General features: G+C 35.6%; 1 protein-coding gene across 1 annotated transcript; it reads right to left on the bottom strand.

The window, feature by feature from the left end:
- Positions 1-674: 674 nt before the first annotated feature.
- LOC126883661 (ras guanine nucleotide exchange factor Q-like) lies at positions 675-6,325 on the bottom strand. Its single transcript, XM_050649317.1, has 2 exons — positions 4,979-6,325; positions 675-680 (listed from the first exon to the last, which is right to left on the bottom strand). Exons 1-2 carry the CDS (start codon positions 6,323-6,325, stop codon positions 675-677), a joined length of 1,353 nt encoding a protein of 450 aa, XP_050505274.1.
- Between the last annotated feature and the right edge of the window lie 9,531 nt (positions 6,326-15,856).

The following is a 15,856-nucleotide window of genomic DNA, read 5'->3' as shown; positions in this document are numbered from 1 at the left end:
CTTTTGTAAATTACTTCGCGATTCTAAAATATATTCCGGTGTGCATCATTTTACGATTTTACAGACAAAACAGAAATTGAAAATAAAAGTTGACAATACTTTAAACGCTTTTTTCTCAAAACTGCTTGACCGACCCACCTGGAATTTTGTATATATTTTCTTTAGACCTTCCTTGAGGTAGCGCTGTCGAGTATTTTTTGTTTTGTGCTTATTCTTTGTTTAAAAATAGTAAATATGTTGATTTCCACCCTTTTTGCAAAAAAATTAATTATTTTGACTTCTGAGTGATATCAAAAAGTCAAAATTCGATAAAACTAAAAAAGCTGGTAAGCGTTACCTCGAAAAACTCATAAGTTAATAAAATATTTTTAAATTTTTTGTTTACTATGATCCAATGATGAGTTCTGTTTCTGATGTCCACCGCAAAATTCATTATATTTTGAGGTGTCACCTCAAAAATTTGCCACCGTTGGCTTATTTTTCAATGTTTTTCCTTGAATTTTGTCTTGAATAATCTATGAATTATACTGAATATGCCTATTTAATTTAAAAATAAAATAATTCTGCCATACTTTAAAAAAATGTGCTTGAAATATTGATTTCAACCCCTACGTCCCTACTTAAGGATAGCTATGACACGATTTTGATAGGCAACCCATGCTAGAACTATTTGTCTATGTCTGAAATTTAATAAAAACAATAGGTTTGTTCTAGCATCAGTTTCAAACGGTTTGAAACCATCAGCTAATAGTGGACCAGCGCGAGTAGAGGGGATAGCACTGGTGACTGTATTATGTTCTCTCACTGAACAACTGTTTGCTGACGGTTTCTGACTAGTTTGACTGTTTGCTAGAACAAACCTAATGTTTCATCCGACAAGCAGATCGGTATAGATCGACCTATATTCGGATCTTAGACGACTACATTCATGTCGCCAAACTTAACCGTTTTCGAAATAAACGCATTTTAAATCTGCGATGCAACATAATTGTTTGCATATCATTGTAGTTACACCCGAAAAATAAACTTAAAGCCATAATAATTTCCAAAAATGTATCGCAAATTTCCTCTAATGGAATTTAGGATGCAATAATATAAATATGAGAACAATAATTATTATGGTTTTAAGTTTATTTTGCGGGTGTAACTACTGTTTAGGATGCCCACGTGCAACCTTGTGTTCCCAAATGAATAAAACTGCTGACTAAGTGGACTGTATATATTTTTATTAACTAAGACATGTGTGAACTCTTTGAAGACAACAAACAGACTAACTAAAAAATGAATATGTCGCTAATAAGCCATATATGCACGCAGGCAGGGCCGTCTCAGGACATTTCATTAAATATTGCAGCGAACATGCCGCCCCTCCTTGAAAGCACAGTCTTTCAAGATAACTAAAACTAAAGTTCCTATTATACCAACAAAACAATGCAACAATATAACCTAAAACCAAAAAATGATGTCCTAAAACAAACGAAAGTTTCCTTTTCCCCTATGTCTAATTATCCATCGGTAACACGCAAATTTTTGCCACCGCACGTTTAATACAGTGTCCATTACTCGTTTTGAGCGTCACTACCCGCACAATACCGTCTTTTCCAGGATGCACCTCCATTACCCTTGCCAAAGGCCATTTCATGGGTGGTACCCCACTCTCCTCCAAAATTACTATTTGTCCGGGTTTAATCTGGTCAGCTGAAGAACGCCATTTATTTCTTTCTTGCAAATTTGCCAGATAACCCTTGGACCATTTACTCCAAAAATTTTGCATAATCTGCCTTACCAATTGGAACCTTTGAATACGACCCGGATTCAGATGTAGAATGTTTTCTTGCGGTAACGACACCAATGGACAGCCAATTAGAAAATGCCCAGGAGTGAGAACATTAAAATCAGTAGGATCCTCAGAAAGAGGGGTCAAAGGACGGGAATTTAAGCAGGCTTCAGTCTGCGCAATTACCGTATTCAACTCATCATAGGTGAGACTAGTGTCCCCAACAACCCTTTTTAAATGATATTTTGCCGATTTTACAGCTGCCTCCCATAAACCACCGAAATGTGGAGAATAGCTTGGTATAAAATGCCAGTTAATACACAATTCAGATAAGTATCTAGCAAAAGTACACTGATTTACCCTATCCCGTAAAAAATTAAATAAATCCTGAAGGTGGTTGTTAGCCCCTACAAAGTTACTTCCATTATCCGAATATATATCCCGTGGTAAACCCCTTCTGGATATAAATCTTTTAAAACAAATCAAAAATCCCTGAGTAGTTAAGTCACTCACCAACTCCAAATGACCCTTTTTCACCAAACAAACAAAAATACAGAAATACCCCTTAATAATTTTTTGCTCTTTAAGCTTATGAGCCCTTATATGAAATGGACCTTCATAGTCAATGCCACACCGTTCAAAAGATTTAATACTAGGAGTTATGCGACTAGCTGGTAAATTCCCCATTTTTTGTTTAAGATGCAATGGCTTTGCCCGAAAACATGTTATGCACTTACGTAATATATCCCGAACCACGCTCCTACCCGATATAGGCCAATAGGTTAATCTCACAATATTTAATAACGTTTGCGCACCCGCATGCAAATTTCGATAGTGTTCGTTTTGTATTATGAGTCTTGTTAACTTATGTGATTTCGAAAGTATAATCGGATGCTTTTGGTCGTACCCTACCTCAGCATTCTGTATTCTTCCTCCTACCCTTATTATACCCGAATCATCTAAGAATGGATTTAAACATATTATTTTACTTGAATTCAAAACCCCTTTTGATTTTTTCAGAGCTTGCCAGTCTTCATAAAAACTCTGTTTCTGCGATAATATTATTAATCGTCTCAAAGCTGTTTCTTGTTCGTCACTTGAGAGAACTTTACTTAAAACCCTTTGTTCCCTTTTTAATTTAGAATTTTTGTAGAATCTAAATATCCAACCTGTTACATTCTTTAATCGTTTAAGACTAGAATATTTACCGAATATGTCCTGTACCACAATTGGAGAAAATACCAATTTTGGCTTTCTAATTTCTGGCAGCTCCTCTACTTTGAAGTCTGATTCTGTTTCAAACCACATTTCTTCGTGCAGTCTTAAAAAATTAGGACCATCCCACCACAATCTAAAATCCTTGGATTGCTCTGGTTCTATCCCTCTTGATAAAACATCCGCTGGATTTATCTCTGACCTAACATGTTCCCAAGAATTTTTATCCGTTAACCGTTGAATCTCCCCTACTCTATTCGCTATAAAAGTTTTCCATTGGCACGGTTCTCCCCGTATCCATGGCAATGCTATCGTGGAAGCCGTCCAGAGTCTTATCTTGGTAAACCTAATATTTAAAGATTTAATTACCTCTTTAGTCAATTTTGCTCCTAAAAGAGCAGCACATAGCTCCAGTCTTTCCAAACACGCAGACTTCAAAGGAGCCACCCTAGATTTTGAACAAACTAAATTTACATTATCCATACCGTTAAAATCCGTTGATTTTTCCCAATAAAATTTTCGATTTATTTTTAATTCTTCCAGAGCCGTCATTTTATCCTTGAACCTGCTCCAGGACGAGTCAAGTTCCTGAGGTAATGATTCATCCCATCCCAATTTCATCTGCCACAATGCTTGTACTATTAATTTTTCCCTTATCATCACTGGACTACCTAGGCCCAGTGGATCGAATACTTGAGCTACGACCGATAGAAAGCCTTTCTTATCTTTTCTTGTACCAATCGTGATTCTAAAATGCAAAACATCTTCCTTTGAATTCCATAATAATCCAAGTGTTTTATTAATCCCATCTTCCGCTAGATAATGTTCTACATCCCCCGCTGAATTAGACTCATCCTTAAGAACCACTGGATGATTTGACTTCCATTTTCTTAATGGAAGACATCCTAAATCCAAAATACTACTTATTTCCCCTTTTAACCTTCTAGCTTCTTCGACCGTGTTTGTACCCGTTATTATATCATCCATATAAAAGTCACGAAGTATAATTTCACTTGCCCTTTGATATTTATCCTTATTTTCCCCAGCTAACTCTAATAAGCATCGAACCGCTAAATAACTAGATGAAGCTAACCCGTAGGTGACCGTGTTCAACCTATAAACTTCTACTTCGGTTTTCGTTGAAAATCTCCATAGAATTCCCTGAAATTCCCCGTTTGGATCATAAATCAAAATTTGCCGGTACATCTTAGCTATATCAGCAACAATTACTATAACATGTTCCCTAAACCGTAACAAAATATTAAATAAATTGTCCTGTAATTTATTACCCGTCATTAAAGTATCATTTAGCGAGATTCCCGAATCGCTAACCGCAGAACCGTCAAAAACAATCCTACATTTCTTAGTGATAGAAGAATCCTTGAACGCCCCGTGGTGACAAAGATAATGAGCCGCATGTGAGACTTGATTCTCATCCTCAATCTTGAACATGTACCCTAACTGGATATATTCCTTCATAAAATCATTATATTGCTGCTTCATGACGGCGTTCCTTTCTAATTTCCCTTCCAAATGACTAAATCTTTTTAACGCCGTGTCATAAGATTGGCCCAACTTATCCACATTATCCTTAAATAGATATTTCACAATAAACCTGCCTTCCCAGTTTCTTTCCCTAGAATTTTCAAATAATTCCTCACATCTTCGTTCTTCCGTTGTATGAGGTGTAGCTTCCTCACATTCATCCAAGCTCCAAAACCGTTCTAATTGTGCTTCAATATTTTTATTTTCCGTAAAATTGCAACTTCGTTTTTTGTGCTGGGCACTAACCCCTGGTATTAGCCCCGATACAATCAAACCCAATTTGGTTTTTTGAATAAAAGGTCCCTCTTTATTCAACTTGAACCGCCCTGTACAAAGTAAGTCCCAAAATACAGTTGCTCCAAGCAGCAAACTTATTTTATTTGTTTTCCAAAACTCAGTATCTGCTAGAGTAATATTTTCCGAAATTTTAAAAGTATTTACTAAATCTATTTTATCAATGGCTAAGAAACAACCGTCCATTTGAAAACTATTACATTTAGACCGTACCGTTAAGTTAACCGAATCCCTTATGCTTGTGCAATTGTACTCTATCCCTTTTACCGGTATATTTACTTTAAAGGACTTTAGTCCTGTCTTTTCCCATAATTCTTTAGTCATAAAGTTTGATTTTGAAGCACCGTCTAATAATGCTTTACAGTCACTTAATTTTCCCGATTTTTCCATTATTTGTAAATGTTCCGTAGATAATAAAATCTCCCTTGAATCCGTATTTTCCGATATCCTCACCGATTTGTAACTGTGAACAAGATCCTGTTCACAAGTCCGCGTACCTTCTGTATTCCCTTGAGCCTTCGAATTTTCATTATAATTATTTCCCGAATTATCCGCTGTGTTAACAGTGCTTTCCCTATTATTGTTATTACCCGAATTAATCCGATTTGCCGTATTATTTGCCGTGTTGTTATTATTAACCTGATTTCCCGTATTATGTGCCGTTTTAGCAGTGTCTTCCCTATCATTATTATTACCCGAGTTAATCCGATTTACCGTATTATTTGCCGTATTATTATTATTAACCCGGGTTCCCGTAACCGCATTTCCCGCAGTCGTATGTTCCGTAACCTCATTTTCCGTAACCGTATTTTCCGTAACCGTATTTTCCGTAACCGTATTTTCCGTAACCGTATTTCCCGTAAACCGTATTTCGTAACCTGTTCCCGAAAAAACAGGTACCGTATTATTATCCGTTTGTGGTGTCCCGCGACTAGCCACATTTGTATTTACCGAATCCGAAATATTTCTACCGAAATTCCCTGAAATATGTGGCAGAATATTATGATTTCTACCACAAGCACTGCAACCTGGCATAGTACAGCCTTCTACCCTATGATTCCGCCTTTCCGTTTGAGCCCGATTGTCCCTATTTTTTACCAATGCTCCTCTTTCCGTTGGAGCCCGATTATTCGTATGTTTTAATAATGCTCCTCTTTCCGATGGAGCCCGATTTTCCGTGTTTTTGCTAATACCCGCATTTTTAGAACCATCGTATGAATTTTGTAATTTACCCTCAGCTAACGCAATAATCCTAATATAATTATCTTCGAAACTAACCCTTTCATCTAATTGTTTCCCTGAACTGTCTAATATTTCAATTTTTGACTGAATGTCTGCAAATTTATCCCAATTTTCTTCACATTTCGATTTCCGAAGACGTAATTCTATGAATTGCAATTCATTATCCCTTATATTATTTATAAATGTTTCAAACCGGCTTAATTGACCTTTAATTACACCCCTTCTAGCAACTAAATCTGTTAGATCACCCATTATAAACCAAAAATAATTTATTAAAACCAATAATTACTAAATCAACCAAATGTATTATCAAATTAAATTCTCAAATTTTAAACTCCGGAAATACAAGTAATTAAAATCAAAATTTACTACCTATGACAAATGAATAACATGCAATAAACACAGACCAAATTATGCTGTTTTTTTCGAATGAAATTAAGGAAAATATAAATAGGATATTGGCTCACCCACTGTTAATTTTATTATCGTCGTATACCATGCCGCTATTAGCTGAAACCTGATCCGCTTATTCCAACTGCCGTCTTTATGATCTTTGTTTTCCGTCCGTTGAACTTGTAAAGCAAAACACTTAACCGTCTTGAGTCCCACTTGTTGACTTCACCCAATTTTGAACGAAAACTATTCACTTATTACGTCACCGTCACCACGTTGACGATGTATGTATGTCTTAGTGTAATCTAATTAAAACTTAACAGCTCCCTTGACCAATTTACATCGGCACTATAGCGAAATTTGATCCGTCTCGAATGGACCAATGTTTAGGATGCCCACGTGCAACCTTGTGTTCCCAAATGAATAAAACTGCTGACTAAGTGGACTGTATATATTTTTATTAACTAAGACATGTGTGAACTCTTTGAAGACAACAAACAGACTAACTAAAAAATGAATATGTCGCTAATAAGCCATATATGCACGCAGGCAGGGCCGTCTCAGGACATTTCATTAAATATTGCAGCGAACAACTACAAGATTATGCAAAAAGTTATGTTACATCGCACATTTAAAATGTGTTTATTTCCAAAAAGGTTAAGTTTAGCGAGATGAATGTAGTACCTATACCTATATTTTTTAGGTAAAAATATTAAGGGAATAAAAATTTTCATTTAAAAAGTATGTAGAGTGGGAGATAAAAAAAATTGAACGTATTAAATGAGCGCTGAAAAACGTATGTGGCTGGGTAATACATCATTTTTGGTGACAAATTCAGATTTTTTGTCCCAAAGAACCTCCGCTTACCAAATTTTGTGTTATTAGCTCATGCCTATCAGGAAATATTTCCAAGTATTTTCTTTGACACCACGTGTATTTTAGTTATTATCAACTTTCTTACTTAGGCAAGTTAGCTTAAATCGACCTATTTTAAGCTCGGGAATCTAAGGTTAAGCTATGGCCCATTATTTATTTAACACCCTGTATAGTTGTAAATTAAATTCTGATCAGAGAATATAAAAATATTTTATTGTCTTAAATAATATATGTAGGTACCTACAAGTCAATCTTATATGTCAATGAATATCGAATGAACTCATAAAGTACGGAGGACAAGATCCGGACTACTATTAAAACAGTTCAAGAGCTGCAGCGGATTTTGCTCGTGATAAGTAATACATATTATGGACAAACTATACGGGGATATGTTGATTTAGTCGTGTACATCACTTTCCCACACGGGCGGAAACCAGAGCGGGGGACGAGGGTAGTTGTAAGAATTCGAAGTCGCGGTGTTGAAGTCCGCCCCATATTCTCAAATTTTGGTGCACTATCTCGATCACGAACGTCACAAAAACCTTATAATTTTTACATTCATCCCTGCCCCCACCCCTTTTTCTCCCAAGCAGCGTTCCGCCCTAGAGATTTTGCTTAGTTACGTCATGATCTACTTATTCCCAAATTTTGGTGCGCTCTCTCCACTTTTAAATAATAAAAACCGCGACTTTGACCCCTTATAACTAGAGACCGACCGAATGTGATTTTTTTGGCCGAAGCCGACGCCGAAGTTCGGCCTGTAGGATACCTTCGGCCGAAACTGACTAAAAATATATGTTAAAAATATTAAATGTTAATAATTTAAATAATGTTTATTATATTTTTATTAACTGATGAGTGATAAACAAAAATATGACATTATAACAAAAAAATCAAACATTTATATATTATTTGATAATATAAGCGATAATAAAAATAAATAACATTAAAAAACATTAATGTAAGTGAGTATTCCTGATTACTGGATCTGGTAGCTAATATTCGAAATCAAACATCCTAATATTGTAGGTCAGAAAAAGAAGCTTGTCAGCGTTTTCTCCTAACCAATTAGCTCTTCTAAACTTTTATAAAACATTTCTATTCATAGTAGGGATAGTAGATGTTTTGCCATTAATATTTAGGTAGTCAAAACACCAGTAATCTTGAGTTTTAACAAATACAATAAAATTATTATAGTTTCTCAGAATTTTACTACGTGAGAAATATTCAAATGAATATCTTTGAGACATCTTGTCCTATTGTTAAAATTGATATCCTACCTACTATCTGAAAGTTTATAAAATATTTCAGTTTAGGGTGTAAGTGTAAATATTATTAAAAATTATCAAAGACTCGCCGAAGCATATTGTTTAGAGATTATTTATAGGTATAGTATAGTATACTGACAGAGCATTTTTTATTCTACCTTCGGTGAAACCTTCGTTTTGGCCGTAGCTGAATTTTGGCCGAATCCGATTAATCGGTCGGTCTCTACTTATAACTACCTTCGTCCGCCACATAGCGTTCCGTCCCTGAAGATTTTACTTATTATGACATGATTTACTTCCAAATTTTCGTGCACTATCTCGATCACGAACGTCACCAAAAACCCCTTATACTTTTTATTTTTACCCCTGTCCCCTACGCAGCGTTACGCCCTTGGAGATTTTGCTTAGTTATGTCATGACCTATACATTCCCAAATTTTGGTGCACTATCTCGATCATGAGCGTCACAAAAAAATAATAAAAACCGCTACTTTGACCCCTTATAACTACCCTCGTCCGCCGCTTTACTTAGTTATGTCATGGTCTACTTATTTCCAAATTTTGGTGCACTATCTCGATCACGAACGTCACAAAACCCCTTATAGTTTTTATATTTACACCTGCCCCATCTCTTTGTACCCCACGCAGCGTTCAGCCCCTGGAGATTTTACTTATGATAGGGGAGCCCAAGCGGGGATTTTTGCAGTTACTCGAGCGCGTCAGATTATTACATGGGGAGGAACCTTGTACCCTGAAAATGTACGTCTACTAGTGATGTAACGAATGTCATTTTTTGAACATTCGCGAATACGAATGCGAATATCTGTTACCGACATTCGCGAATGCGGATGCGAATGCGAATATTCAGTTTTTTTTTTAATTTGTTTCTATTTTTGTAATGTTTCCTAAATTTATAATGAAAAGTTAATTGATATTTAGTGTAAATCAATCTGAATCTTAAGCTTTATTACATAATACCAAATAATAAAAAAAGTGAAGGCTGATAATGTGATTATACTAGGTTAAGTTCTATCTATATATTGCCCTTCATTTGTCCAAAGTTGAACGTAGGCCTCCCCCTTATTTTTCCACTCTTCTCGGTTCAGTGCTAATGCTGTCGATTTGGTCCCTGCGTATGTTTTTAGGTCATCCGACCATCTCGTCTGTGGTCTGCCCCTTCCTCTTTTGTAGTCCCAAGGTCTCCAGTGAGTTATCGCTTCATTCCATCTTCCGTCTCTTTGTCTGCTGTTCTGTCCTGCATATTTCCATTGAGAGTAGCTGCATGTTTAAGGTTAGGTTACCTTTTCTTAATAAAAAAAGATGAGAAGTGAATAGATTTTGATTTTATTATCCTAATATTATCTTAAAATTATTTTTTTTTCTGGTTTTCATATTCGCAAAACATTCGCACAAATTTCGCGAATGCGGATGCGAATGCGAATATGCAAAAACATGCGAATGCGAATACGAATATTCGTTACATCACTAGTCTACCATATATTTGGCTCTTAATGCAGGGGAGTTCGTGGAGGGGGGGCCGAAAAAAAAATATATATCCTTAGAAAAACTCGAAATCGTCAGATAAGGTAAGTTAAGTACAGTCGGAAAAATGAAAGAATACCCATGAACGAACATATAAAACACGCTGTATTTTCCTGTCACCATGTCACAAAGAAAATTGCCCAGCGCAAGTACATGTAATAATAATTATTACATGTACTTGCGCTGGCCAATTTTTTGTATGACACGGTGACAGGAAAATACAGCGTGTTTTATATGTTCGTTCATGGGTATTATTTTATTTTTCCTAGTGTACATGCAAAACAGTGTAAATTTCAAAAACCTGACGATTTGAGCGGGGCGTAAAGAAATGGGTGAGTCCCAAAGTTTTACAAGAAAAAAGCGAATATTTCGCGAAATAAATGACAGATCGAAAAACTAAAAAATACGTGCTCAATATTTTTCAAAAATCTATCGAATGATACCAAACACGACTATCCACGGAGAGGGGTGGGGGGTAAATTTAAAATTTTAAATACGAATCCCGCGATATTTCGCGAAATGAACATCAGATCAAAAACTGAAAAATACACTTATTCAATATTTTTGAAAAATCTATCGAATGATACCAAAAACGACCCCCACGGAAGTGGGGTGGGGGTTACTTTAATATGGGAGCCCCCATGTTTTATTGCAGATTTGGATTCCTTATGTAAAAATAAGTAACTTTAATTCATTCGTGACATTTTTTCGAATTATGGATAGATGGCGCTATAATCTAAAAAAAAACGATTGTTGGAAATATAAAATTAGATTAAAAATGGAAAGTCCCAACTAAAATGGAAAATTTTACTTAATTTTTTTTGGTTTTAGGACCTACTCCTCACAACCCAATAGGTCCCATAACGCCCGAGTGACTGCACATTTAGCATACTTTGCTCCCCTATCATTAGTTACGTCATGACCTACTTATTCCCAAATTTTGGTGCACTATCTCGATCATGAGCGTCACAAAAAAAATAATAAAACTGCGACTTTGACCCCTTATAACTACCCTTGTCCCCCGCTCTGGTTTCTGCCCGTGTGGGAAAGTCATGTACACGACTAATTCAACATATCCCAGTATAGTTTGTCCATATTACTTATCACGAGCAAAATCCGCTTCTATCTCTCCGACTAAAACTAATCCAAAAAATAATAGAACAAAACAGAATACCACAAGAATGGAGATAAAGCATCCTAATGCCTATCTTCAAAAAGAGAGAAAAATCGGACCTGGAGAAATAATTTATTAAACGTACGCTAAAATTAACGACCAAAGTGATAACAAACTGAATAAAATTTTAAGAGATCAACAAGGTTTTAATCAAGGAAAATCATGCACCGAGCTATCTTAATAATGAGGCACGTTCAAGAGAAATTTTTTAGAATACAACAAACCGACATACTTATGTTTCGTAGACCTTAAGAAGGCATTTGACAGCGTAAAATTAAAGGACGTTATCCATTATTGTGAAGTAGTGAACACGGTTAAAAGGCGCAAATTGGAATACCATGGTCATATAATGCGTCACCCAGAAAAATATGACATACTTCACCTTGTCATGCAAGGTAAAATAATGGGAAAAAGAAGTGTGGGTCGCCGTACAACTTCTTGGCTTAAAAACCTACGCCAATGGTTTGGGAAAACTAGCACTGAACTGGGCACCTATGCTGGGCAACATGAGAGCCAACGATCGACAAGCGGTCTCGGCACCTTAAGAAGAAGATACATTTATTGTACGCAAGAGATGTACCTCTAGGAATAATTAAAACGATTGAAAATATCTACCAGAACAACACAATAAAAGTAAAAGTAGATGAACTAACTGACCCAATTGAAGCTGGCAATGGGATATGACAAGGAGACTCCTTGAGTCCTCTATTGTTCAACCTGATCATGGATGAAATAATAAAGATAGTAAGAAAAGAAAAAGAATACCAAATGGGAGAAAACAGCTTAAAATAATCTGCTAATATGAAGACGACGCAATACTAATCTTTTAAAGTGAAGATGATTTACGACGTATGCTGCATCAATTTTATAACCGCTAGAAAATTTAACGTGTTAATTTCCCCAAAGAAGACTAAATGCATGTTTATAACAGCAAATCTAATAAGGTGTAAATTATAGCTGGAGGGTCAGATAATAGAAAAGTGATGGAGTTTAAATATCTAGGCATCACGACACTATCTAGCTACGGAAAGCTCGAAACGGGAGTGGAAGATCAGGCGAATAAAGCAACCAGAGCCGCAGGTTGCCTGAATGAAACAACATGGAGCAATAAAAATATCGGAAAAAAAGAAGTGAAAGGCAGTATTTACAAAACAGTCATTAGATCAACAATGACATACGCGACAGAAACACGACCTGATACAGAAAGGACAAAAATAATGCTAGAAACAGCAGCAATAAAAACACTTCGAAAAATCGATGGTAAGACACTATGGGATAGAGCTAGAAGTGCAGATATATGACGGAGGTGCAAAGTGGACAACATTAATAACTTCGTGAAAAATAGAAGAGTAGGATGGAACTACCACATAAGCCGAATGACAACAAATAGCTTATTTACAAATAGTAGTAAGGACGGCGAGAGACGGTTCCCCAATAGGAAGACGATCAGTGGGACTGGGAAATCACCACGAAAACGATGGAATGACAACTTACTTACGCGCTCTTAGGGGTGTCCATAGTGCAGGCTGGTTTCCGAGTGAGACAGCCAGCGTCAAGCCGGTGTGGGAATTATCATTCTCAGCGTGCTGGATAGGAAGGATTTAGCTACACCGACTCGGCTTTGGCTTTCTGACTTGGTAACCAGCGTGCACTATGGTATTTCCGAGTCAGAAAGCCGACGCCGAGTCGGTGTAGCTAAATCCTTCGTATTTAAATGGGCCTGTCCAAAGTGCACCAGCACGCTGACAACTAAATATGAATGATTATTTCATTCATAGAAAGATTCTAACTAATAGAAAGCTACAGAAATAAAAATTAAAGTGATTATTTTTTAATGATTTTAACTTCCAATCGTATAGTAAGATTTTTGATCACGTGTTTAATTCTGTCCAATTAGATTATTATTTCATCGGTAATTTTCTACTGTAGAAAATTACAGTGAGAATTTTTTTAAGTAGATTGTTTCTGTTTAGTCCTGTCGCCAGTGGGGGTACAACGGCCTCCTTAATAGGGAACTTGCAGATTTTTTTATTACATAATGTTCAGTTTTGTATAAAAATGAGATTTTCAAAATTTCACGCTTCAAAAACTCATAATAACTTAGAAGTACAAATTTAAAGTCTTCTTTATTTTAAAATAGTTCAAACGACCCGTGACGTCACAGAGTTTAACTATGTGGTTCTGTTTATAGTTATATTTACGTATATTCTTCTTCTTCTTCTTCTTCTTCTTTAGTTTATTGGCCTCTACCTACTTGGGCATTTGCTCAGCTCGTCGTCGGGAATAAAGGAAAAATATTTATATTCTAATGACATTTATCGTATGTCGTTGTAATAATATACACCAGTTTGTTGAGATTGGAGTTTGATACAGTTTTTGAAGGAAAGGAAAAAAGGTTTATTATTGAAAACAAAACCATTTTGTAAAAGTACAAATTGTCTATGAATAGTTCAAACGATCAAAAACACTTTTAACGTCACATAACTGTATTTTTACTGACATTTATAACGTCTAATTTAAAATTATATATACAATTGTTGTAGAATGTTAACATACAACCCCGTGACGTCAAGACGCGTTTTGGAGTGGCTGGTATAAGTCGAATTTTAGTCGTCTTTAGGGGCCAAACGAAAGTCAAACAAAACTTTTTTATCTTTGATACAGGTTCTAAATTATGTTCTGTTGTGATTTATACCATTTTTTTCGAATTTAAAATTTTATGCAAGTTCCCTATTCAGATGGACTTACTCAAGTTTTCTTATGTATTTTCACCCGTAGAACATGAATTTTTTGGGTAACAGTCGATCCGGATGTCGATAAGATTGTTATAAACAAAGAACTTGAGGAATTACATAACAGCGATTTTTCGCAAAACAAAATCTTTGTTTTTGTATTTTTTGATCATTCTAAGCAAACAATGTTTTTACAAGTTTTTTCGTAGGATGCATAGTTCTCGATATAAACGTAATAGAAAAATTGCAATTTTTGAACCCGAATAACTTTTGATTGAAAAATAAAATAGCAATTCTGCTTACGGCATTTGAAAGTTCAAGTCAAATTCTATCGGTTTTGATTACTTTTATTGCTAAAAATTAATTTTTTTATTGTTAAACAAAGCTATAAACACATAGTGATTGAATAATGTTTTCAATGCATTTATCATTTGAAATCCAGGGAAAGGGGGAAGGGGGTAGGCGCGAGTAGGCGCGCATACAGACAGTTTCTACGTAGATTACGTACATTAAAACGCATGCATTGGGCACGGGAAACACTATGTGTTTATGGCTTTTTTTTAACAAATAAAAACTTAATTTTTAGCAATGCAAATAATCAAAACCGATAGAATTTGACTTGAACTTTCAAATGCAGTAAGCAGAATTGCTATTTTAATTTTTAATCAAAAGGTATTCGGGTTCAAAAATTGCACTTTTTCGATTTTTTAAAGTTCAACCGCGTTTATCTCGAAAACTATGCATCCTACGAAAAAACTTGTAAGACCATTTTTGCTAAGAGCCAAAAAATACAAAAAAAATGTTTTGTTTTGCGAAAAATCGCTGTTATGTAATTCCTCAAGTTCTTTGTTTATAACAATCTTATCGACATCCGGATCAACTGTTACCCAAAAAATTCGTATTCTGCGGGTCAAAATTCATAAAAAAAACTTGGGTAAGTCCATCTGAATTAAGGAGGCCGTTGTACCCAGAGACATGTTAAGGATAGACCTGGCTAGGGATATGTCACTCATCAATGCATCGGGGTGTAACGTCGACATAGGATTGAGTGGTCTAGCCATCTTTGTCAGTCACATGCGCGGGATCGTTTGGTTAAAAGAGATAGATAGACCACCGATCGACTGTTTCCATGCTGTTTCCGCGTTACGCTTTTTTTTGGTGAGTATGCCGAGTCTTCGCTTAATATGTTAATGGTTGTACCCCCTGGCGACAGGACTAGTTTAATTGCAACCAGTTTCCTAGTTTTGACAACTGTCACATTTAAGAAAATATCCATATGTAATATACTTTTAGTTCTGCATCTAATGTCAAATTGTCACGAGGAGAACACAAATAGGCAAATTTAAGCGCTGGATTTACTTCGGTAAGATTATTTCATGAATAAAACTGTATTTATAAATAAATTAACTAATATTTTATTAATATCTTCATCTAAATATTTGCTAAACTGTGCTTTTCATTTGGTTGAAAAATGTGTGTCACATTAATTGGGATCACTGTCACTGACTGTTTTTATATAAAGACTTAAATTTTATATGTAAGTATTAAAAAATAATCTTACGAATATCACACGACAGTAAGAATAAATAATGCTCCATTTTTTCTCAAATTTGTTGTCATTGGGCAATAGCCACTCGAACCCTGCGGGCTCTCGTGTCTATTGCCAGACAACAGATTTTCGAAAAACTGTCGCATTATTGTCAATTTATTCTCACTCTCTTGTGATATCCAGTCGTCAAGTATTACGTCAAATGCCCTTCGTTACTACGTAAGTATGGAACATTCAGTGACATTATAAT

The sequence above is a fragment of the Diabrotica virgifera genome, chromosome 4, assembly GCF_917563875.1.
Source record: "Diabrotica virgifera virgifera chromosome 4, PGI_DIABVI_V3a".
In the NCBI taxonomy this organism is placed as follows: domain Eukaryota; kingdom Metazoa; phylum Arthropoda; class Insecta; order Coleoptera; family Chrysomelidae; genus Diabrotica; species Diabrotica virgifera.
This window is presented reverse-complemented; position numbering and strand designations above follow the sequence as displayed.

Bases quoted from the DNA above. Each gene is read 5' to 3' on its own strand.
- LOC126883661 (XM_050649317.1), bottom strand. From the start codon at position 6,325: ATGGGTGATCTAACAGATTTAGTTGCTAGAAGGGGTGTAATTAAAGGT.